This window comes from Puma concolor, chromosome B3, assembly GCF_028749965.1.
Source record: "Puma concolor isolate L17-30 chromosome B3, mPumCon1.1.hap2, whole genome shotgun sequence".
NCBI classification, from domain to species: Eukaryota; Metazoa; Chordata; class Mammalia; order Carnivora; family Felidae; genus Puma; species Puma concolor.
Genome location: NC_141672.1, coordinates 83,740,974 through 83,766,781, shown reverse-complemented (window position 1 = coordinate 83,766,781; position 25,808 = coordinate 83,740,974). Strand labels below are relative to the sequence as shown.

Below are 25,808 nucleotides of genomic sequence, written 5' to 3'. Positions count from 1 at the left end.
ACTTGACTTTTTGGTCACACTTTTTATCAGAGGCTGGTACTGAGGATGTCCTACCCAGATTCCGAGTTCAGTTTGACTGGTTTCGTGAGCACATACCTCAGCGGCTACCTGAAGTGATGCCGATGATTCATACCTATAACCTTTGGAGAAATTTCCTTGGGCACTTGTAGCTGCTTTGCTTGTGGAACAGTCCGTAGCCAATGGCTACTAATGTGGTGATATAAAAGCCCAAGTCAAGGTGAGACAGACTTTGGGTGCAATTTGTTCCAGGGTTTTCCATGAAACAGAGTGAAGGTAGACATCTTTTGAGGTAACATTCTTATTTGACTTCTTCCTTTTATCTTTTCTGCTTCCCTCCTCCCTTAAAAGTTTTTTTTTGTTTTGTTTTGTTTTTGGCTTTTTTTGTTTTGTTTTGTTTTTGGTTTTGGTTTTTTGGTGAGCACTCCCTTATTAAATTTCCTGCATGAAAATCCTTTTCTTCAGCTTCTACATAATCACATGGTCTCTTTATCTTTTTGCATTCTGTTCCTGGAGAATTGAAAAATTTGGACTCCCAAATCATTCAATTTTATCTTTGACTGTGTCTGTTTTGTAATTTTGCCCATCTGTGGAATTTTTAATTTTCTCATTAAAATGTTAGTTAACAAAAATTTCTCTGAAATATTTATGGGTTGAATGGTATATGTAGGACTTCTTTAAAATAACCCAGGTGGAGTGATAAGTAGGAATATAGATGAAATAGGAGCAGCCATGGGCTGTTAATTGTTGAAGGTGGGTAAGAGGAACATGGCAATTAATTATACATGATTTCATAATAAAACTTGTTTTAAAGATGAGTTCATTTTTATTTTTCATGGATACAATAGTGAATTTCTTAGAGACTATTAAAGACAATTATGCCTAATTTACATTGTTTGCTCTAAAAACTTTGAGTGTGTGTGCTTTGATGTTCCCTCTCCTGGGTGTGTGTGTGTGAATGTGTGTATGCGTGACCTTTTCTATTCATGGTGTTGTGTTTCTCAAATGGTTAGAAATATCTTTTTTTTTTTTTCCTAGTCACCTTTGAGTGTGAGCACCCTTAATGATTGGCCGATTACGCTTATAGCAGCCTGTATCAGATGACAGAGAGTGGCATGGATTATATTACCGAATGCAGTGCTCCGACAAGAGTTTTTTTGGTAGTACAAAGGTGTTCCCCATCTCTTCTGGAAGTGTTTTCCTCCCTGGATCATTGCTCTGCCTCTCCAGCTCTAGTGCCTCCATTTTCTGCTGTGTTTTTCTTATAAGAGTATAAATACACAGAGTGTTGTTGGAGGATGGTTTGAGTGAAGGTGGGCCTCAATTTATTTAACTCCTCCATATGCAACTTTCTATGATGAAAGTTTGAGGGTTCCTTGTATCCACTAATTGTTGCTTTTGAAACCTCTTCTTCCCTAGCAACCTTTACTCCATAATAACTTATTACTGTATATTATTTTTAGAGCCATAATTTTCTTCAGCTTTAATTTTTTATAAATCCAATAACATCTCCTTTCTAGCTTACATCTTTTCCTGCATTGTTATAAATCATTTATCTGAAAACAATCTGTGTGTGTGTGTGTGTTATTTCACAGCATTTGTGACAAGAGGGAAGGGAGTCATATGATCAGAGTTTACCGTCTTGATCCAGTCTCACATTCATAACCATTGTGGTTTATAATTCTATTGTGGCAGTTCATTTCCTTGTCATCTAATTTATCATCTTTGCATTTCATCCTTTTGTTTGTCTCAGCTCATTATTTCCTCATGGCTTTCTGTTCCTATATCATATGCTTGTACATGCTATTGTAGATGCTACATGCTTTTTTCCCCCAAGTTTGTCCTGGTTCTTATACCAGATTATTTTCACAAGAGGGCTTAACTCTGGTCTTCAGCATGCATTTCCTTTCCCCTGTTTGTATTTTTCACAGGCTCTATGTTTTTGGTTTTCTTTTTCTTTCTTCTTATTCATGGGAAAGGAAAAAGTCTTCTATTGTCATTATTTGTCAACACCCAAGGTATAGGGCTGTTCTTTGGCTCTACTCACTGTCCACGTGGATGCTGGTAGAATCTTCTTTGGAGGTAGGGCAGGAAAGCAGATTGATTCAGGAGCTCAGAGCACAGTTCCCAGTTTCCAGTGTCTGGTCTCTTTCTCTGGTGTTGCTCCTTGGACCAGTACAGAAGGACGCTCTCTAATAGATGCCCATTCCACCTCTCTAATACTCATCTGTACCAGGTCCTCTCTGCTCCTGTTTTTTAGCTCTAACGTTCTTTTGGTCAGGGCTAAACATCCTGGAAACTTGCTGTCAAAATTGATGCTTGTCCAACTTCTGTGAGTTTGTAGGTCTAAAGGAATACAAAAAGATTAATTCATTCCATTACTCAACAATTACAAACTGCTTTCTTTATCCTTCACTGGAGGACTCGGATTGGATGTGGGGAGTTGAACATCTACTTTGTCTTCACAAAAGCAGCATAGATCTAGTAAAGGAAGTGGCCCAGTGATTCTGGAAGTTACAGATTATCTGAGCCCAAAGGTAGTGATGAAGGAAACTTTCCTACATTCCCTTTTTTCACATGAAGTGGGCTTTCCTTATTTTGTCAGTCCTATCTGTAGGGTAAATTTTCTCTGTATGTTAACAATAATTTCTCTCCAAGGGTTTGACTGGGCACTGGTATGAAGTTTAAAGTTTGGTTTTCATAGACATTCTGGTGGAAAGTTGTTTGAAAGTCTGCCTCAAGGACTACTAGCCGCTGTACAAATGCAATTTCACTTTCTATTTCTGTTAAGCATTATTTTTTTTACAACAAAATCTGTATCTTAAATATAGTTTTGCCAATAGCTGACCATTCTACTTTTAAATACATTTGACTCACTAATGTTATAGCTGACAGAAAAAAATAGTTTGAAAAAATTTCCATTACTAGTCAAGATTTTGATAGATACCAGTAACTCACCATGTCATATTGAGTAGAATATTATTCTCTCATGTTTCATCATTGTTGATTTTGCTTTTTTGTTTTAAGTTTATTTATTTATTTTGAGGAAGGGGGGGGCAGAGAGGGAGAGAGAGAGTCCCACGCAGGATCTGTGCTGTCAGCACAGAACCCAACGTGGGGCTTGATCCCACAAAGTGTGAGATCATGATCATGGGTTGGACGTTTAACCAACTGAGACACCCACGCACCTCTGTCCTTGATTAAAAAAACAAAACAAACAAAAAAAAACAAAGACTCATTTGACGAAGTAGGTACTAGTGAAAACTTCACATATTGCCTCAGTTAAAGTGACAATTTTGCCTTTGGTTTTTACTAGATTAAAAATGCTAATTTTGTGGGGGAGGAAAACCAGGTCTCTCTATATTTATATACTGTACTTGTGTTATTACTGCTACAGTGGATTTTCTTTATGAATCTTTTGAGGATGCATGATCAATGCCCATAATTCTGAAAAAAGTATATGAAGTAACAAAGAGTAATAAATAATAGCATTTTAAATGAGGGTCAAATCATTAATCTGTCCTTGCTCCATTCTTAAAGTAGAACTTCATTTTTCTGAAACAACTAAGTAAACTTCAGAAGTGAATTTTCTAAAGAGAACTTCTTCTTTTGAATCATTTCAAACTTTTTCTCAATATTTTTAATGGTCCGAGTGAAGTTTCTATTTTATGATTAATATCTTTTACGTTTGATACAGCCTGGACATAATTTCCATATTAGATTCACTGAAAAATTGTCACAACAGTTTTTCAAATGACTCAAAAATATGCTTTTAAAAAAAGTACATCTAACATAAGTAGATTTTGGAGATGTTGTGGTTTTGATCTGTTCATTATAATTTTGCCACAGTACTGGAAGAGTTACGACTGGGTGTATCTGATACAGCCAGTATTCCTTACTGGCCACTGTGTGGTAAGTATGTCTGACTGTGATCTTAAACTTAGTATTAATTGCCAGGGTTGGTTTGGCTGCTGTGTTTCTTATGCATCTCTGAGCACTGTGCTAAAGTGATGATTAAGATTGTTTATTATTGTTCTTAGTGACCTCCAGGTCCTGGCTAATTAAAGCCTGAGTTTCTATAAACATGCTTACTTCTCAGGGAACTTCTAGACTATACTCTTCTCAGGAATGTAAAGCCATAGCTCCTTATTTTTCTTAAATGCTTCCTGGCATAACCCATGAGTCCCTGACAAGAATATACACAGGCCTTCATGAAAAGATGATACTTATTGGCATCAAGCTGGACTATAGATTTCTAGACCACTAAAGTTGTATTTCCCCTTTAGGGCCCTGTAATTGAAATATTAAAAAAAAAACTTGTGTATACATTTTTGGTGGAATCAATCTAGATGTTGTAATCTTGTAGAGTTCTGGACTAAGAGTCAGGTGGTATTCCTCTTTAATGTGGTATTTATTTTAAAATTAATATATTTCTCTAATTTTGAAAATATTACATGTTTATTGTAAGAAACGTAAAAAAAGAGATGAATAAAAAGAAAATAGGCAATAAACATACTCAGCAACACCATTAAAATGGAGAAAATACCTTTCAAGTCATTTTAAAACTAGTTGTTAATTACACACTTAATTCCTGAACACTTCGTCTCTGTGTATAAAACAAATTGCTAAAGGTAAGGTTAAAATAAAGTCCACCTGAATTACCATATTAAATTCCAACCCTTACCCAGTTATCATTTTTCCATGTCCCTCTCTTTCTCTCTTTCTCTGTCTCTCTGTCTCTCTCTCTCTCTCTCTCTCTCTCTTTCTTTCTCTGTCTCACACACACACACAAATTATTGGTTTTGAATGGATCAAATTTATTGATTGAATTGGAGAAAAAAACTGACAGGTTTGCAATATGAGATCATCACGTCAGTTGAAGTGGTATTTCTCCTTAGTCAGTCTTCTTTTATGCCCTTCAGTAAAAATATATAGTTTTATGTATAAAAGTTTTAATACTATTCCTAGGTACATTATGATTTTTGTTACTCTTATGAATGAGATTTATATCATATGTTCAAATTGGTTATTGCTGGTTGGGATGAAAGATATGGAAACTTAGTTAAGGCTGCTTTAACAAAAATATCATAGACAAGGGGGGCTTCAACAGCAAACATTTATTTCTCACAATTCTGGAGGCTGGGAAGTCTAATATCAAGACATAGGCAGATTTGCTATCTGCTAAGGACATGCCCATTTCCTGATTTATAGATGACAGCCATCTTCATACTGTGTTGTCACATGGCAGAAAAGGCAAGAGAGCTCTCTGGGGTCTCTTTCATAAGGGCACTAATCCCAGCATGAGGTCTCTACCTTCATGAACTGATCACCTCCCAAAGGCCCCACCTCCAAATACCTCCTTGGGGTTAGGATTTCAGCATACAAATCTTGGTAAGATACAAACGTTCAGTCCATAACAAAAGCCCCTCATAAAAATGACATAAGATTAGAAATATGCATTTTTTTCTCTAGAAATAGAAATCAACTTCCAGCTCAATTTCTAGCTCACTTTCAAAGGGCCAAGTAATGTTTCAAAAGTATCCATTTGTCCTTAAGTTTTAGACTGCAATAGAAGATATAAATTCTTATTTTTATTTTTTAAATCTTTTTTTTTTTAATGATTGTTTATTTTTGAGAGAGAGAGAAAGAGAGAGAGAGAGACAGTGTTAGGTGGGAAAGGGGCAGAGAGAGGGAGACACAGAATTTGAAGCAGACTCCAGGCTCCGAGCTTCAGCACAGAGCCTGACGTGGGGCATGAACCCATGATTTGTGAGATCATGACCTGAGCCAAAGTCGGACACTTAACCGACTGAGCCACCCAGGTATCCCTAAATTCTTTTATTTTTAATAAACGTTTTAGTAATTCTTGTTTTTCACATAAGACTGTTTATGTAGCTTAGTTGTTTAAAAACTACAGTTGTAGATAAATATATTACTGCAAAAATTAACAGTTGTACAAAAGGGGTACTAACTAATGTACATGATTCCACAGTAAGTTAACTGAGTTTTCTTAAAGATAAATTATTTTTTAAAAAGATTACAGTTTCACTATGTTATTATAGTCTTGGGAGCTATGTCATTTTTTTGTTCCTGTTGTCATGGAATTTAATAATGTGGTTTCTGAAATCCCTTACTTAACCACCACCATCATAACAAAACAGTTTGTTTTGGTTCCGATTTGTTTGGTTACCTGTTTTCTTCCACACTAGACTATAGACAAGCCATTTGTTTTTATATGTTAATCTTGCATCCAGTCACCTTCCTAAATACTAGTGTTAGTAGCTCATACTTGATTTGTCTTTTGTTTTCTAGGTTAGGTAATTGCACACTCTACACATAACAGACACCTATCTCTTCCTTTCCAATATCTTAATATAATTTTCTTTTTCTTATGTTACTTGGAGACCAGATCATCTAGTTTTATTTATATAAGTTATAATGCAGTAAGAGTATCCTTAACGACAGCATCCTTATTTCATTCCTGACTTTAATTGGAAGACGTGTGATATTTCACCATTAAGCATAATGACTGCTGTGGGTTTTGGTTCATACCTTTTATTTTTATTTATTTTATTTTTCATTTAAGTTCTTTAAAAAATGTTTTTTAATGTTTGTTTTTGGGAAAGAGAGAGAACGAGTGGGAGAGGGGCAGAGAGAGAGAGGGAGACAGAATCCAAAGCAGGCTCCAGGCTCTAAGCTGTCAGCACAGAGCCGGATGCGGGGCTCAAACTCAGTGCTGTGAGATAATGACCTGAATTGAAGTTAGTTGCTTAACTGACTGAGTCACCCAGGCGCCCCTGGTTTATACCTTTTATTAAGTCAAGGGCATTCCTCTTGGTTTCCAGTTTAAGTGCCATCTTTACATTTATAAATGAATGTTAACATTAATCGCATTCTTTTCAGGTTAAACTAGGATGTCATATAATTTTATTTCATAATGAATTAACATTTAATTTACATTTTTAGATTCTCCTTTGTTACATTCTATAAATAAATGCTTTTTAGTTACAATGTAGTCATTGAGCAAACTACATGATTCATCTTGCCTGTTGTCTAGAATTTGGTCAATTTCTACATTTGTTTCTAATGTTATTTATTTATTTAATTTTATTTTTAATTTTTTAATGTTTATTGCTTTTTGACGGAGACAGTGTGAGTGGGGGGTGGGGCAGAGAGAGAGGGAGACACAGAATCCAAAGCAAGCTCCAGACTGAGCAGTCAGCACAGAGCCTGGCACAGGGCTTGAACCCATGAACCGCGAGACCATGACCTGAGCTGAAGTCTTATGCTTAACTGACTGAACCACCCAGATTCTCAAATGTTTTTCAAAGAATGTATGTTGAATATTTTATATGTTGAATATTTTTCAAATCTCTCTATAGTTTCTTTCTCCTCATGCTGATTCCTAAGAATTTTCTGGTCTCCCTATATATCTATATATATATCTATATATCTATAGTTGTTGTACTATCCTATGCAAATATACTTTGCATATTTGAAGGTATATATTAAGTACAAAAGGTTTATAGATACTATATCTTCTCAATTTATTATTTATTTTATAAATATATACTGCTAGTCTCTTTTAATGAATTTGCTTTAATTTTATGTTGAATGAGATTAATATTGCTACATTAACTTTTTAAATTATAAAAGTGTATACTTTTCTTTTTATGTATTTACAATTTCCCTGAGTCATTTTGTTTTAGGTGTGTGTCCTATAAACACCATATAATGGCAGTTTGCTTTTTTTTATAGCTGTATTAGTCTCTTTTTTTTTAAAAAAGTGAGGTTGAATAATTATTTATGCTAATTACTGATATGCTTGGGCTTTTTAAAAATCTTTTCTTTTTTTGATATATTTTACTTTATAGACTTCCTTTTTTGTTCTTTCATTTTTCTGTCTTTTTTTTTCTCTCTGGGTTTGAAAATTGTTCATTATATTTCTTTCTATATTAGCCACCCTTAAATACTTTTACTTATTTGTAAATAATTTCTAAGTTACAGAAAGGTTGTAATAATTATACAAAGAACTCCCATAAGCCCTTCACCCAGATTCTGGCTGTTTAAAAAAAAAATTGAGGGGGGAATGCCTGGGTGGCTCAGTCAGTTAAGCGTCCAACTCTTGCCTTTGGCTCAGGTCCTAATCTCTTGGTTTGTGAGTTTGAGCCCCATATCAGGCTCTGCACTGACAGTGTGGAGCCTGCTTGGGATTCCCTCTCTCTCTCCCTCTCTCTATGCTGTGCTCTATTTTCAAAAGAAATAAACAAACTTAAAAACATAAAAATAAATTTTTACTACATTAGTCACACATACATATATACTTTTGGCTGAAATTCCTGAGAGTAAGTGGTCCATTGCCTCTTAATATTTCAGTGTGCACTTCTTTAAACAAGGATACTCTCCTAGATAACACATTATAATCATCCTATAAGGAAATTAACATTGATGTAATATCACAAGTAAAATATATTGGCTGTTCTAATAATGCCCTCTATTTTTTCCCAGTCCGATATCCAGTCACGTGTCATAAATTGTATTTAAGAATCATCATCATGGGTCTACAGTCTTTTTCAATATGGAACAGTCTATTAATCTTTTCTTGAATTTCATCAACTTGATATATATATATATGTATATATATATACATATATATATATACATATATATATATACATATATATATATATATATATACACACACACACACATATATATATTTAATATAGACCCATTTGTTTTGTATAATGTTCCTCATTTTGGATTTGTCTTGTTTTTTCAGGATAAGAATTAGGGTATGCCATTGTTTAGAGGGATACTTTGTAAATATCCTGCTTTTCATCAAAATTTTGCCTACCATCTTTAGTGTCCGTTGCTGATATTTGCCTGAAATAATTATTATGATGATTATCAAAGGGGTTTATCAATTCCATTTTTCCCCCAGATTTATTACTTGGCATTCTTTTGTAAAATAAAGTAGTCTCCCCCAGGTATTGCTCTTTTTTTTAATATTAGTGTAGAGTCATGGAGTCCCATTTTATTCAATGGGTTATAATCCATTAGTATCTTTTTCTTTATCTTCATACTTAGATTTTCTGAGATTTGGCCCTTCCAGATTGCTTTTGTGTTCTTTTATCTGTCCACTTCATTCTTTGAGGAGTTATTTTCTGACACAGTCATTTGTCCAAGGGTTTCTAATTCTTTTTAATGAAGAGCAGTGTGGAAATGAAGATTTGGAGGCTCAGTGACTCATTGTTACTGATGGGTCATTGCTTCTAGGACAGAGCTAGGAAACATGCGTGTCCACATATATCTCTATACTTATTTCTATATTTTTCTTTCTATGTAAAAAACTTTGTGTTCACACTAACACTCTTAATACCAAGCTAACATCACAGGGTTTATTCTAGCCCTCCCCCTTTTTGTATTTATAATTTCTTTCTTTGACAAAGAGGAAGGTTGTTCCCATTACCTTCATTATATTTATTTAGTCAATCAAGCTGTCTATATTCAACCCAAATTCTAACATTCAGCTGCTTCCTTGGCCCCAGCCATGCTGAATATATCAATAGAGCTGGCTCATTCCTGTCTCTGCAAAGGAAGAGAAAAGAGACTTTCAGATTTTTAATAAACATAGTTGAACTTATATTTTTCTATCATATTCTGGTCATTATGTATATTCTCTTTATATAAATCAAGAACAGTAGCATATTTATGTTTTCATCTGTATCCCCAACTTCCCATGTTGGTATCATCTGAAATTTTACTGTCATGTTATTATTAATAAACTTTAAAAAACCCACTTATGTAGACCTAATAATGAATTTTCTAAAAAAAAGTTTGTTCATTATTGCTGTTTACTCCTGAATCCACTCTTCTTCTGTTTGAATTGCATATTTTATTTTTTTTTTTAATTTTTTTTTCAACGTTTATTTATTTTTGGGACAGAGAGAGACAGAGCATGAACGGGGGAGGGGCAGAGAGAGAGGGAGACACAGAATCGGAAACAGGCTCCAGGCTCTGAGCCATCAGCCCAGAGCCCGACGTGGGGCTCGAACTCACGGACTGCGAGATCGTGACCTGGCTGAAGTCGGACGCTTAACCGACTGCGCCACCCAGGCGCCCCTCATATTTTAATAATATTTCAGAATATTTGTCAGCCAATAACTGGTAAATGTCTATTTTATTTTCATATTCCACTATAATTTTTCTGACCATATATTCAGAATTATTGTTATGACTGGTTCCAAATGTAAGATTGACTTATGATAGTTATTAATGAGAAGTCAATAGTAACAAGCAACCAGAGAATTTAACAAAATATAAGATTTTACTTAGCATTATCAACAAAATTATAAAGTATTTTATATGTAAACAAAGAATTCCTGAAATTTCTTTGGGGAATAATTAAAACTGTATTAAAGGTTGCTTAAAGCTCAGAAAATGCAAAGTTATACCCTCTTCTTGTATTGGACAACTTGACATGTAAAGATATTAATATTTACACTAATAATTAATAAATTCATTGGAAGCCCTATTAAAGCCCTAGCTGAAATTTTTTAGTAATACCTTCTGTGAGTATAATTCTTATTTACAACAAGAAAATAAATTAAACCAAGGACTGAAATAAAGACTCAGAGAGGTCTTAGCTGTCAGCCTTTGTTTTTTTTTTAATATACGTTTTTTTCCCACATTTTCATTATGCTAACTATATAAAAGTGAATTATGAATATTTTAATTTATTTCTCCTTTTTAGAATTATTTATATGATATGAGAATCATTTACTCTTTAAAATTCTGGAAAGCCTAATCTGTAAATATATCAATGCATGAAGACATATTTGAGTATAATGCCTTGATAACTTAGAAAAATTTCTTATAAAAGCATTATCTACTTATTTTATGCATCAATTTTATAGTTTATGTTTTTCCAGAAAACTGACCTTCTCAGTGAATTTTTCAAAAAGAGAGTCATGATTTTGCATATAGTGTTATTCTATGATTTAAACTCATTCTTGATTTTTCTTTGCTCTGTATTTTTTAGATTTATGATCTTTTTTCATTATACAATTTTGAAAGAATCATTTCTTACGTTTATTTTACATATTATTTTTAATTGTCATTTGCTATTTAGTAGCTATTCATCTAATCTTTAACTTTTCAGTCACTTTTTTTTTCTTTTTTTACTAAAAACACAAAATGTATGTGGTGAGTATATATTTGTCTAAATTAGTCAATTTATACATACTCCTTTAAAATTTTTATTAACTTATGTCTAGCCCATCATTTAAACTTTGATTTATTTTTCAACTCACAACTCCATAATTTGTTTTCTTTTTATTTTAATATTCAGTTATATATATATATATATATACACACACACATATATATATATATTTTTTTTTATTTGAGAGAGAGGGAGAGAGAGGGAGAGAATCTCAAGCAGGCTCCATGCTGAGCCGGGCTCGATCCCATGACCCTGGGAGCATAATCTGAGCCAAAATCAAGAGTTGGATGCTCACTTGACTGAGCCACCCAGGAGTGCCAATATTCAGATATTTTAATTTGTCTTATTTTGTTGGTCCATTGAAATATGGAAGGAAGATATATTTACTAGTATTCTTTAATATATTAAATACATTTTTCTAATTTTTTAAAAAATTTTTTTTTCAACATTTTTTATTTATTTTTGGGACAGAGAGAGACAGAGCATGAATGGGGGAGGGGCAGAGAGAGAGGGAGAGGCAGAATCGGAAACAGGCTCCTGGCTCTGAGCCATCAGCCCAGAGCCTGACGCGGGGCTCGAACTCAGGGACCGCGAGATTGTGACCTGGCTGAAGTCGGACGCTTAACCGACTGTGCCACCCAGGCGCCCCTTTTTCTAATTATTAAATTAAAAATGAAGGAATTTCTAGTGATTTCAAGAAAATGAAAAATTCAGGTACTTCTGCTTTAGTTGTTTCCTCCCCACATACCTACCATGTTGAAATTTCCGGCTCATTGTAGCATAATTCTGAATTTCAAAATTCAGGTTATTGTTCATTTTTAGAACATATATTTTCTTTTTCAATTTCATAATATTTAATATTATGACATTTGCATGAAATTTGATGGACATATGTATAAGAAATAGTCAAGCAATGCTGTGATATAATATTTTTGAGTATTACCACTGCCCCTTTATAATATAATAGCTCATATTTTTAAGTGTGTTAGATTCACTTCTCCATCAGCTGGAGGATGGCTTTGGATAGTTTTTAAGGACTATGATGTGGGTGGCAGGTTTCTGAGCTCTGTGTTTTTGGCAACATACTTCTTTTATTCTTATAATATGCCTGGCAATATATTTCTGGTAGTTCTTGGCTTAGTGTCATTTTATTTTTTAAAACTCTGTAGCTTTTGCTTCATTTTGTCCTGGAAAGTTCATGTTACAGAGAGAAAAAAAAAAACCTGAGGACAACTTGATTATTCTTTTTTTCCTTTTAGAGATTAATGTGTTTTGTTTATTTTTTGCTGGAATGGATGGATGAAATTCCTCCATTTTCTTGATTCCAAGAAAATATAAAAAAAAATATATGTATCTTTTCAGTCTGTATTGCCTAGGATATGTTTATATGTGGGAAGGAAGCATTATTCCCTGGCCTCATGGTTCCATGTGGGTCTTTGGTCCCCTCAAGTCAGCATTCTTCCCATTTTGTACATTCCCTCCAAGGAGTTACTTGTTTGATTTGTGAGTTTGGCAAATGATGGTGAGATCCTTCTGAACATTTCTCTCTCTCTCTTTTTAGTACATCCTGCCTACAGAGAGGATATATGTTCGGTGTTCTCTCACCCCTGTGGTAAGTGTAAACCCCTGTGTTGGAGTCCTGCAGTCACACTGCTGTGCTAGTGACTATATGGCTGTATGTGTCTGATTCATGATTAATCCATTGGGAATGCTGCTGCAGCCTCAGATTTAAGTCAGTTTCTCCATTCAGACTTATTAACCAACTGATATTTTTATCTCTCCTTACCCGGTTCTTCCTTCTTCTTTGTGATTGTTTGTGGTCCCTTCCATCCAAAGCTTAAATATTTGGTATTGGTATTTATATATTTGGTATCCTTCAGTCCCCAGGTGTATCTTTCTTCAGCCCAGAAAATTTATCTTCTTCCTCCTTCTCCTTACTTATTTTCTCCTCTATTTTCTCTCTGTTTCTCTTAAATTTAGAAATCTCATTTAAAATCCCAATGATTGCTTTGGGGTGTGTGTGTGTGTGTGTGTGTGTGTGTGTGTGTGTGTGTGTGTGTGTATTTTATCTGCCTTTTATTTTCCTTACCTAGCAGAAGGTAACTATAACAACACACCCTCCCTCCCCAAAATGGGGGCAATACTCAAATTCAGTTCCAAGATGTTTCCCTTTGGGTTATCGGAATTTCTGATCTGACAAAGTAAAACTGTAGCTAACTATTAACTTTCTCCTTACTTCTCCTTCTGGACCTCAAAGGCACAGTTAAACATAGAATCACACTTTTCAGACAAAATTTACCCAATATCCCGATATTATCAAACATAGAGGCACCCGAAACAAATAGGAAAAACAAAACAAGAAACATCTCTTGGCATATGAAAATATGCTGATGTTTTGAAAGGTAGATCAATATGAAGGGGAAAAATATATGTCATCATTTAAATAAAACAATTGCAAAATGTTATGGAGGCTATGTTTTATTCGTTTTTTTAAATGTTTGAGAGAAATCTCTCTCTCTCAAAACTGTAGTTCATGCTCCATTTTGTCCTGGAAAGTTTGTGTTAGAGAAATAACTGAAGACAACATGATTTTTTTTTCCTTTTAGAGATAATGTAGTTTTTTGTTTGTTTTATTCTGGAATGAATGTATGAATTTCCCCCCTATCATGTAGTTCCAAGGAAACATAACAAAATACAGATCTTTTCAATCTATGTTGCCTAGGATATGTATATATGGGGGGACAAAGTGCTATTCCCTGGCCTCATGGTTCCATGAGGGTCTTTGATCCCTTGAACAAGCATTCTTGCCTCACATATATGAGCGGGAGGAAAGGAAGAGAGAGAGGAAGAGAGAATCCCAAGCAGGAGATCTCATGAACTCTGAGATCATGACCTAAGCAGAAATCAAGAGTGGGATGCTTTATCGACTGAGCCAAGCAGGTGCCCTGGGGGGCTATGTTTTAAACTCACCGTAGCTGTCTTCGGCAGGATTTAGCTGTGGTACCGTAGGAGAAAAAGACTTGTCGTTTGATCCCTGCTCACAGTGGCCTCTAGTTACCCTCACCCAATCAAATTAGAAGGTGTTTATGGATTTATGCTGGGATTCCGTGTATTCACTTTTTAGATGCTCCAGAGTGATAATGGGTTGAGCCGGTCCTTCTTTCTAGTAATGTCTGCAGTAGCAGACCACTAAGGAATTCTAATGCATGATGTTCCCATGGACAGTATCCAATGCTGATATAGGTTCTCTCTTTTTGTACATGGATAGCCATTTCAATGATAGTTTTGAAAAGAAGCAGTTAATCATTTTTAAGGTACCATCTTGTTGCAAGTCTGTTCACTTAAGTAAGTTACATTGACCTATGACCCTGTTTCCCTATTTGTAAAGTAGGAGTAATCTTAATTACTTCTCAGAGGCCTGAAGATAAACTTACTTCATAGATGTGAAAAAGATTTGGAACTGTGCCTCAGAAATTAGGATTAAGCTTTTGAGTAGTCATAGATACACACAAACAAAAAATTAAAAGTTCAGGACTGAAATCTTCATCTGCTTTCTGTGAATAAAATATTCATTTTCTACATTACGAATAGCCACTGGATATAATAATTTTGTATAGTGATATGCTCAGAAGTAACCAGAACAGGGAGTAGTTACATATTCTTGTACCACACCATGTGGGCGATCACAATAGGAACAAATAAAGTTTCATGTGGTGGTTTCATTTTATTATACATCTGTTCTTTCCTCCCTGTTTGCTTTGAAAAAACTGCTTCTCCAGTAAAACGACCCTATGTTATGTTTACTATATTTCCACAATATTATGATGCAAATATTTCTTTACTGCTAGAGTTTTAGTAAGCAGAGGTAAAATGCAGTGTTTCAAAGTTACTATTTGGATTTCCTTTTTTTTTCCTTTCTGGAAATATGGGTGGGAGATGGTTTGAACTTACAGGACTCAAGACAGTATTTGGGGGACTTACTATGCTTATTTATTTGTATTTGTTACCCATGAAAAAATCAAATAACGTTTAATTAAAGAAATTCTTTTCTTTTTTAACACCTGAGAGTTAGTAACATGTAGATTATTATTGCAGACTTTGGATCATTTGTTTGGGTTTAAATCATACACCACAATTGTTTAACCATTTTAAGCCTCAGTTTCCTCAGTAGAATGGAAATTACCTGCCATTACTGAATTGATAATTTTCCATATGTGTACATGTAGTCTAGGGTGCCCTTGGGGCAGGATCTGATTTGGATTGCAGAGATATAAATGGCTCCTTTGTCACGGGTAATGTTTTCTTTGTCCTGTGTGGGCTACCTGTACATGTCAGAGAGTTACAAGCACACAGGATATCTATAGAAAAAGTTAACAATAAATGATACTCTTCTTCATTTTGCTTTTTGAAAATTACACTGTACCAGAGGTGAAGGCAGTAGGTAAAAAATATCAGCTTGGTGAGTACACTGAAGGTTTTAATCAAGTGTGTGCAGGCTAGGGATAACAAACAGTCTCATTATAAAGCATGTGATTAACATGGAATTCTCTGTTAAACTGGAACTTGTAATTCTTAATAGATAGATAATGGGCAATGAGAACTCCTAAATTTAAATATTGAAAAAACATTTGTTCCTACATCTAATGTTGATGTGCTATTAGTGAACAATTTTGTCCATGAAAATAATGAAATACTTGATGATAATATGGCCATACATATATGCAGTGACTGATTTCTTCAGAGAAATACATATGTGAAAGAAAATAATGCAAATTGCAATTACTGAGATCTCTTACAAATCTTAATAGAGTAAATCTTATGGTACTTTATTTAGGTGATGCATTTCAAATGCCACTGCGGTTTTAATTACATCAATATGGAGACTCTTAATTAAACTCACAGGAAAAATAATCATTTGCATTAACCATAATATCTGGTGCTATCAAGTACTTGGCATGCCAATTAATAGAACATGATGCCTGATTATCTAAAGGTGATAATATATCACTTGGTATTGACAATTATGCTCAATCCTAGTTTAAGACCATATATTGTAGAATCATGGTTCAGAATGCTGTTCAAACATGGCTTCTGTACTTACTATGGTATTTCTACTAAAGTCCACAAAATACTTTTTCTGCAGGCATAGATTATTCTTTAAAAGATAGGGCCTAATGAATGGTATCTATCATGGCCACTGTGGGAAACCAGACCATATGCAATTTGGTTATTCTCTCTGGAGTACCGCCTACTCCACATCATTTTCTCTCACCCTCCTATTCATTTTTTAGCCCTTAGATGTTACGCTCCAACTTCCAGAAGGTTTACTTGACTCCTTAGACTAAGTTAGGTTCCCTGTCAAGTACTCACATAGCAACCAGTACCTTCTACTATGAAAATATTGATGACATAATGTTGATACTACTTGTATAATCCTCTTCTTTCAGTTGAACTGCCAAGACTAGACAGTGAACTTTGGCTGGCAGAGATCAAGTCTGCTACATCCTTCTGCATTTCTTGTACCTCAGTCTGAGGGGCCAGTCCATAGCAGAGGTTCAAAAACGATTTTCAAATGAATAAGAAAAAACTGAATATATAGTAAATAGGTGAATAACTGCTTAAGCAGATTGGCAGGTATTACCTGTATAAATGGAAAGAAAAATTTAATTTAAAGCTAATTGTAGAAATTTTTTTCAACCAACAGGTTTGCATTCAAAGTCAGTGAGTTAACAAAAACAGTGAAACTAATAAAACTGTATAGGTAATAGTAAAAAAAAAGTATGTATGTTTTGTAACAGTGAAAAAATATGTGTCTATTTTAATTTCTCATTCTCTCAATTTAGTGGAACTTAAAAACTGTGAATGGAACTAGTTTATACACATAAACTTTAATCTCAAGATAAGAAAATTACTGATCTTTAAGTCAGCAAAGTATGAGAATGCAGTTATATGGTCTGCTACATATATGGCCTTCTGATAGATTTATAAATGATTCCATTAATCATAATTTTTCCTTTAGCCATTTGAAAAAGGTTTTATACTTTAATTTGAATATTCTAATGGGGCACAAATTTCTATTGTTTCCTAGAAGTTATAAATGAAGTAGAGATCCATGATTTAACTCCAGATAAGGACATTTTCTTTGTTAAGCAAGTGAAAACATTCTTCAAACATGTATTTATAGTAAATGCTAAACATAGCAAGCTGGGTTATTATTATCTTAGAGATAGTGAAGATACCTCATCCCCTATCTTGTAAGAAAGTGTGATATGGCAGAAAGAACTGGGCTCTTAAATCAGGTGAATATGAGCTTAAATCCATCCTCCTGTGTATTGGAAACAGGAAATTTCTTTGATTTTTCTGGATCATATATTCCTTATCTTATAGTGGGGTAAGAATGCCTAAGTCATGGGAGTGTTTTCGGGTTTAATTAGATATTATGTGAAAGTGCCTGAGAATAGTAATAGGATTTTCCTTTCTTCCTTCTACTCTTTATTCATTTAATCAGGAAGGATATGGGAGGAACTTTCCCGCCTCTCTAGTTTGCTAATATAAGCAAGATTGTGGCAATCTCTGAAATACATTAGAACTTTAACAGATTAGTAATAGACTAATAATAGCAATAAGCAATTTTCATTAAATTCACATAGTATTTTAGGCTTTGTAAGACATGTTTTTTATTTTCTTATTCATTCTTCATAATGATCTAATAAAGAAAACAGTATGTTTTGTAGTAAAGTGTGTTAACTTTAAAGTCAAACCACCACCTTGGTTTACATCTAGATTCTCTTGTTTACTAATTAATTGGCCTGTGGTACCTCCTTCTCTGCCCTGTATTTCTGATTCCCTATCCATAAAATTAAAATAACAGTATCTGCCTTCTAAGATTATTGTGAGGACTAATGCAACAATTATGGAGAATATCATGCAGGTATCAAATACCTACCTATTATCTTACTTAATCCTTCCTCAATGGAATGCTTAGTGCTTACTCAATGAAAAAAAAATTCAGGGCAGATGGTTTAGATGATTTTAAAAAGTTAAAATAGTGTGAATCTAACATATGGTTTAGATTGTGGTCTTCTGATTCCAAACGGTATGATATTTCCATTATAGCTATCTTGTTATCTGGGTATCTCCACATGAATCCTGTGTAATGTCAAAATGATTACTATATACCATATGTTGATTGCCTTTATCCTTGCTTGAGAACCTAATTCTGTACCCTGATGAGGCATCGAAAATCAAGTGTGAGGAAGTAGGCCATGTATGGTCCATTGGCTTTCACCAGTAAGGGCTTAGAAAATATGCATTGGTTGAATGAAAAAATAAATTGGGAATTTGTTTATCATGAGATTTGTAGGGTAAAATTTCTTTTGCCATGTACTATATCTTTCTCCACAAGAGAGGCAATTCGAGATATACTTACTTATCTTGTGTTGATTATGTGGATGTTACATGAAAGAGCCTCAGAAGCAATGAACTCAGTTTAGTACACTATAATAATTCACCATTGGGACAGTATTTTTGTTCTCTAAGGTGGTTATTTTAGGGGAAAAAAGATTTGGTACAGAAGATGAAGTAAAATAATTAGCTTCATTTGAATTTAGACCACTAACTTTTAAGAGAAGCGGTTTTCCAGAAATTTATCACTGTATCTTAAAAACTCCCAAAGAAGAAAAAGCACAGATTTGATCTCTCTTGGTAATCCTTTAAATTTGATCCTTGCCTGTCTATGTAGCATTTTATTTCCACATTTAAGTGCTTGTTGGCCCTAATCTAATACAGTATATGTTTAATGTCTCGGGTTTATCCTTTTTTCAAATAATGTTTTGTATTTATTTTTGAGAGAGAAATAGAGTACTAGCAGGGGAGGGACAGAGAGAGAGGGAGACACAGAATCTGAAGGAGGCTCCAGGCTCTGAGGCTCTAGGCGGGGCTCAAACTTGTGAACTGCAAGATCATGACCTGAGCCGTAGTTAGCGCTCAACCGACTGAGATATCTGGGCACCTCCTTGGGTTTATCCTTTAAGCAACATTAAGAATTTTTGTTTTACCACAAACAAATGGTGAGTCACTCCTGATGGGCAAAATTACGAAAAAGGCAAAACTCTGGGGAGAAATGAGAGCTGAAGGAGGTTGCAGCTTGGTTACTATGGGACAAATTTGGGAAATGCTCACAAATTCTCAATGGACTGACCCAAACTTACCTCAGTATCACAGAAGATTATGTTTTTGCACCCAGGAAATAGAACTCAAACATACTGCAAGTGTTAAAATCAGAAAGGTATTACATAACCATGTTGGGATGGATGCTAACTAAGAAAAAGAGGGCTTAGCAAGAAATGGGGTAGTGGAAACATAAAAAAAAAAAAAAAAAGACAGATTTGAGAAATACAGGATTTGAAGCAGGATTTGGACTGAATTTGAGACTGTAGAGAGAACTGTGGATAACTCCCTGTGTTTTGCTTGAGAGGGTAGATGGTTGGAAATTTTGCTGAGATGAGGAATCTTGAGGAAAAAGAGCTATCGAGGTCAAGGCAGTGCATTATTTTGGATGTCATATTTAAGGTAATTGGAGGACATTTATTAATTTAATATTTGTAACATGCAAAGTGGTGGGCTAAAGTCTGTGAGAATTTTGGGAAGACACAGAATAGTAATCCTTACTTTAAAGAATTTTTACTCTGTTGAGGGAGAAAAGACATGACTCCCAACTATCTATAATGTGTACTAGATTATTCTAAGAGCCATTGCAAGAGAGAGCAGGTCAAGTCCAGAGATTTCTATGGTCTACAAAATGATTATAATGTCTCTATGCTTCTAGTTAAGTTCCATTTGATATTTTACTTGCAACCTAACTATCAGTGATTGTGGGAACAAGAACACCACAATGACCACAGGCGCATATTCGTTCAGACTCCAAGATCTCTGAGAAAACTCAAGATCCTAAGGTTAAAAATCACCTGAAAGGACTTGAGTGAATGGCCCTCGGGAAGTGTGGTCTGTTCTTTAGTATGTAGATAGGGATGTTTTGCTTAAAGGAAGCCAGCTGTATATAGCACAGTGCATCCACTCCCTTCTTTGTCTTTGCTTCTATCGTAAAGATTCTTATCGGAGCATAAGTATCTGTAAGGCTGCTCTCGTATGCAATATACTTATGGTAGCTGAATCAGATGTACATTGTTGACATGCTTTGCTAAGCTTCTGTTGTTAATCATTGCTTATCTGTTTTTCCTGAAAACGTATGTAAGAAGATGTACAATAAACCTCGGTATCTCATGGTCCCCTGCCCCTGTGCCTTACTATACTGTCGTCTCTTTTTCTCAGTTCCTTTGTTGCCCCAGGTCTACAGCCCATTGAGGTGGACAAGAGATGAAAATTTTGTCAAAGAAAGCTTTTATACATGTCAATAATTTTAGGTAACAGGAAATAAATATCACTTTATAGTTCATATTTATACAACAGTATATACTTTTTGTATATACAAATATATAGAACATAAGTATATATGTATACAATATAGAGAAATATACTCTTTTTTAAGTTTATTTATTGATTTTTGAGAGAGACAGAAACAGCATAAGTGGAGAAGGGGTAGAGAGAATGGGTGAGACAGTGTTCCAAGCAGGCTCCACACTGTCAGCGCAGAGCCAGACACGGGGCTCAAACTCACGAAACAATGAGATCATGACCTGAGCCGAAACCAAGAGTCAGATGTGTAACCAGCTGAGCCACGCAGGCATCCTATAGAAAAATATACTTTTATTGTAGCCGAACCTCTACTCTGTTTTGTAAACTTCAGCTTTCTCCTTGCATTATTTGTAATTGAATCTTAACCTATTTACTGAATCCACAGGAGTAAATAAGATCTATTTTAGCAATTTAAAGTTGACTGTTGCCATCTAAATTTGCTAATAAAATTTTATCTTTTTTATTAAGCACTTAATATATTATTGTTATGCATTAAAATTTTTCCAAAATATTTCTAAAGACTGATAATATTTATATATAAAAATCATAAATTTTATATACTGATTTTTACTTTCAGTAGCCCAGTAATTTAAATTATTTTCATTAGGCCAAGTACGTTTAGTAGTACACTAAACTGTATTTCTTGATTTGTCACATTAGAAAGAAAAGTAATTCATATTTTATATCATTAATCCATGTTAATGGATATATAATTTCTGTGGGCTTTTCTTTCTTAGTAAAGTCATACCTTCTATGTAATCCATTTAAAAATATTTGTATAGCTTGGAGTTGAAAGCTGCTTAAATTTGTTTTTGTATTTCAAGCTTTCTATATAAATGCATGTGCTACTAATTTTGAAAGAAGAACAAAGCCCCTCTGAATTATATTGTAGATGTTAATGACATTGCTAAAATAATGACAGATTGCTTTAATGGTGGATATGCACTTAATTGAAGGAATCCTAACAAAATGTGTTATTTCCTATTACTCAAAAGAGTCAAGCAGGAGCCATCAACCACTTAAAGTCATGTCTTAACCCAAATCACAAAGCATGTGTAGTATCAAAACTGATAAAAAATTTCAAGAAGCATGTATTCATGCACTGTACATTCATTCAGACACCGTTAAATAGTGTGTGTTAACCTTTAATTCAGATGTCTGCCATAAGATAACATAATGTAAAACACAAGTCAATGGAGGGTCGTAAAACTGTTTCTTGCTACAGTTTTTATTAGCTTGCTGTTCGATGCTGAAATGCAGTTACACCCTGAAGCAAGGTGTATATGTATCATATCAGTATATTATAATACAAATTTAACCTATTAAATATGTGACAAGTATTTATTGCTAGGATCTATGAAAATATAGACATTATTGTTGGTAAATATCACCGTATCGTACTCTATATCATGGGCTTCCCTCTGCAATTTAGAGGACCCAGGGGGCCTCTTGGCTACACCCTCCAACTTATGTTGCTGTAAAACCCAGAGTGATTTAGCTACCCAGAGGAATTTCCATTTAAGTTTTATGTTAGCTATTGTATTTTTAAATTTTTTTTAACATTTATTTATTATTGAGAGACAGAGACAAACAGCATGAGCATGGGATGGGCAGAGAGAAGGGGAGACACAGAATCTGAAGCAGGCTCCAGGCTCCGAGCTATAAGCACAGAGCCTGATGCGGGGCTTGAACTCACAAACCGCGAGATCATAACCTGAGTGGAAGTTGGATGCTTTACCGACTGAGCCACCCGGCGCCCCAAGCTATTGTATTTTTAAAGGCTATGCATGTATGTATATATGTATGTATGTGTGTGTATGTAATTATATATACATGTGTATACATGTATACATGGTACACATTATATATACATGTATATATAATTACATATACACACATGTATATACGTACATATATACATATACATATATATACATATACACACATACACACACACACATTTTGCTTAGATAAAGGGAAGGCTTTAGATACTTTTATAGGTAGTAGAAAGCTAAAATAGGTAGAAGGCTATGGATGCTTTTAATTTTGTTCTTTTTACTTTCTGTATTTTCTAATTTTTCCACAATGAACATGTATACTTGAGTAGTAAAACAATTTTAAATTAAGTTAGTTATTGTGGAATAGAAAAAGGTGATGATGATGAAACTAGTGCTAATCTCCTGTTTATATTCCCAAAACTATTCCCTTACAATAGGAAAATTAGATTTTACCCTGGTGGAGGAGATTTAACTTAACTTTCATTTGATCAGCCAGAGAAGCCATGTATATTATTTGCTCAACATTGATGGAAATTATTTTTTCATGTTCCTCCAAATACAAAAATTTAGAATGATGACAGGCTCATGAGTAATAGCTATCAAAGATATCCACAGGGATACCTGGGTGGCTCTGTCAGTTAAGCATCCAAGTCTTGATTTTGGCTCAGGACATGATTTCATGGTTTATGGGATTGTGCCCTGTGTCAGGCTCTGTGCTGAGTGTGGAGCCTGCTTAAAATTCTCTACCTCCCTCCCTCCCTCCCTCTCTCTCTCTCTTTCTCCTTCTCCCTCTGCCCTCTCTTGTATTCTCTCTCTCTCTCAACATAAATAAACAAACATAAAAAAAAAAGGATATCCACACTGTTCCATCAACACTGTGGATATATCAGACCAGTGCTCAAACTTTAGATAGTCAGAAAATGGAGTTCATGTATTTACTGTTAGTCTCATATCTTTGCTAGCTAAGGTTGATAGCCTTAAGAATTTTTTTTTAAGTTTACCTGGATTGGGAATAAAGGAGAACAGTTAGGAGACTTTGAAATACAACCTTTACACTAAATGATTTACTCATATAAAACTACAAATCAATTGTTTTTGTTTTTTAGTTTTTGTGTGTGTGTGTGTGTGTGTGTGTGTGCTGGTAAGAATGTGGTTGACATAGCTTTTAAATCCATTTAGGTAAGAGGCAAAGATCTTGGGTGAATTTCTTTCTATGTCCTTTCTGTCTTTCCATTCATATTTACACACTCACATGAAAATACTCAAATACACATCTACCAATATACACACACAGACACGGACATTCACATTTAAATTTTCAAGTCCTCATGAATGAAATCTATTCACATAAATTCTCTGAAATGACTAATGTGTTCTTGGCTCACAAGGAATAAAGTATGTGGCTCATTGGTACTTTTTCATTTCTTAGCAGTTTTCCGGAAGTCATTTTTGTGTCTCAGTCTTTAGCGTGCCTTTCTTCGTAGGTGAGCCCAGGTAAATTTCTTCAAGGATGATAAGAAATTCAACGCAGTACAACTTTGCTTTGCTGGTTGACGATTTTAACTTTCTGTATTAAAAAGAAATAGAGATTTCCTCTTCTTTATCATGGGCTCACACCTAAAAAATGTGTAATTATGTGCCACTTTTACTTAATTCATTTCATTATATACAGGTTTCAAGTAAGGGGCCATTATGGTAATTCTCAAGCTAATTTTCCTCTTTTTCAAAGTTTACAACTTCTTTATATTTACATATTAAGTCCTAATATCATATTTGGAACCCATAAATGACTGGGACTGACTCTAGAATAAGTCATATAGCCAACCAAACTCAAGGACTGACATTTAAATTTATTATTAACCCTCTGAAGGGTTTCCAGTCTCTTATAATTAGTTCCTTGAGATTGTTTACATTATTTATGCTGGTAAACACAGTCATTTCTTCCAATTAAATTGTGTCCTAACGCTTTGACTGCTTTATTAGGATAGTGGTCAAGTTACTGTCTCTTTAATTAAGACCCACTACAATTTGGACTGGTTTAGTTATTGCTAAAGGTGAGTGGTTTGTTAATGGAATTGGAATGAAGTTTCTTCTCCTTTAAAAAAAATATTTCCCTGCCCTGACATTGCATTCTAACTAACTCCTACTTACTCTACTAACTTCTGCCTAAATGTTTGAAAAGTTTGAGCTGGTTCAAATGCCTTACTTGCTGAAATCATTTTATTCCAGTCACATTCTTTTTTGACTCTTAAACCAGTAGACAGTATCTACTCCTGAACCATTATGTGAATAACCTGTTGGAAGGTTAGAAAAAGGTGGATTTTGTATTAGTTTTTTCCTGTTATGTAACAAATATCCGCAAACTTAGCAGGTTCAGAAAACATGCATTTATTATCTCACTGTTTCTGTGTGTCAGAAGTCTCACGGGCTACAATCAAGGGATCAAACAAGCTCAGACCCTTTCTAGAGTGCAGGAGTCTCTTTTAGGTGCACATTATTTTTGGCAGAATTCTGTTCTTTGTAGCTTTAGGATTAAGCTCTTTCTCTTGCTGGCTAGGGGCCACTCTCAGGTCCAAAAGGTCATTCCCGGTTCTTTGCCTGTGACCCTGCCACAGGTCTCTCGCTACATGAAAGTTACTTTTCAGGCCAGCAGGGGAATCTCTCTAATCTAGAGAAGGCCTAATCTTGCTTTTAAGAGGCTTCACCTGGAGAGGAGTTAAGGTGGCAGAGAAGTAGGGGGACCCTAAGCTTTCCTTGTCCTTCAAACACAGCTGTATTGAAGTCAGGTCACTTGGAACACCCAGGAAATTAATCTGTGGAGTGGCAGAAGGAGCTCCACAGTTGCAAGGGGACAGCGTAGCAGGTGTGAGGCTTACTCCAACAAACAAGTCAAAGCACACCTAGTTACAGGTACAAACACTCCCCACTTCAAGCAAGAAGAAACTCTGAAGAGGACTGTCCAGTCAGAAAGAGCAGCCAGACCACAAAGCAGAGTGCACACAGCATACCCCAGAAACACTTCCTGGAGTTCCAGGCCTTGAACAGAGCATGACCCCTTTTTAATATAGCAATACTCTCAGGTGCAGGAAACATAAGCTTTTATTTTTTATTTTTTTTAAATTGTTAATGTTTTATTTGTGAGAGAGAGACAGAGAGAGAGGGGAAGATGCAGAATCCAAAGAAGGCTCCAGGCTCTCTGAGCTGTCAGCACAGAGCCTGACGTGGGGTTCAAACCGACAAATTGCAACCTGAGCCAAAGTCGGACACTTAACCTACTGAGTCACACAGGCGCCCCCGTAACAAGCTTTTAA

The 25,808-nt window shown here is 34.8% G+C and overlaps 1 protein-coding gene across 2 annotated transcripts in view; it reads left to right on the top strand.

The window, feature by feature from the left end:
• LOC147580166 (uncharacterized) overlaps positions 1–25,808 on the top strand; it is a 546,857-nt gene that overhangs the window by 365,623 nt on the left and 155,426 nt on the right. For both annotated transcript variants that reach the window (XR_015252569.1, XM_086710328.1), the window contains one exon: positions 12,807–12,857. Coding sequence is in view for 1 of the 2 variants with exons in the window: in XM_086710328.1 (XP_086566454.1) it covers positions 12,807–12,857 (51 nt within the window). In the remaining variant the exon portion in view is untranslated. The remainder of the gene's footprint in view (positions 1–12,806; positions 12,858–25,808) is intronic.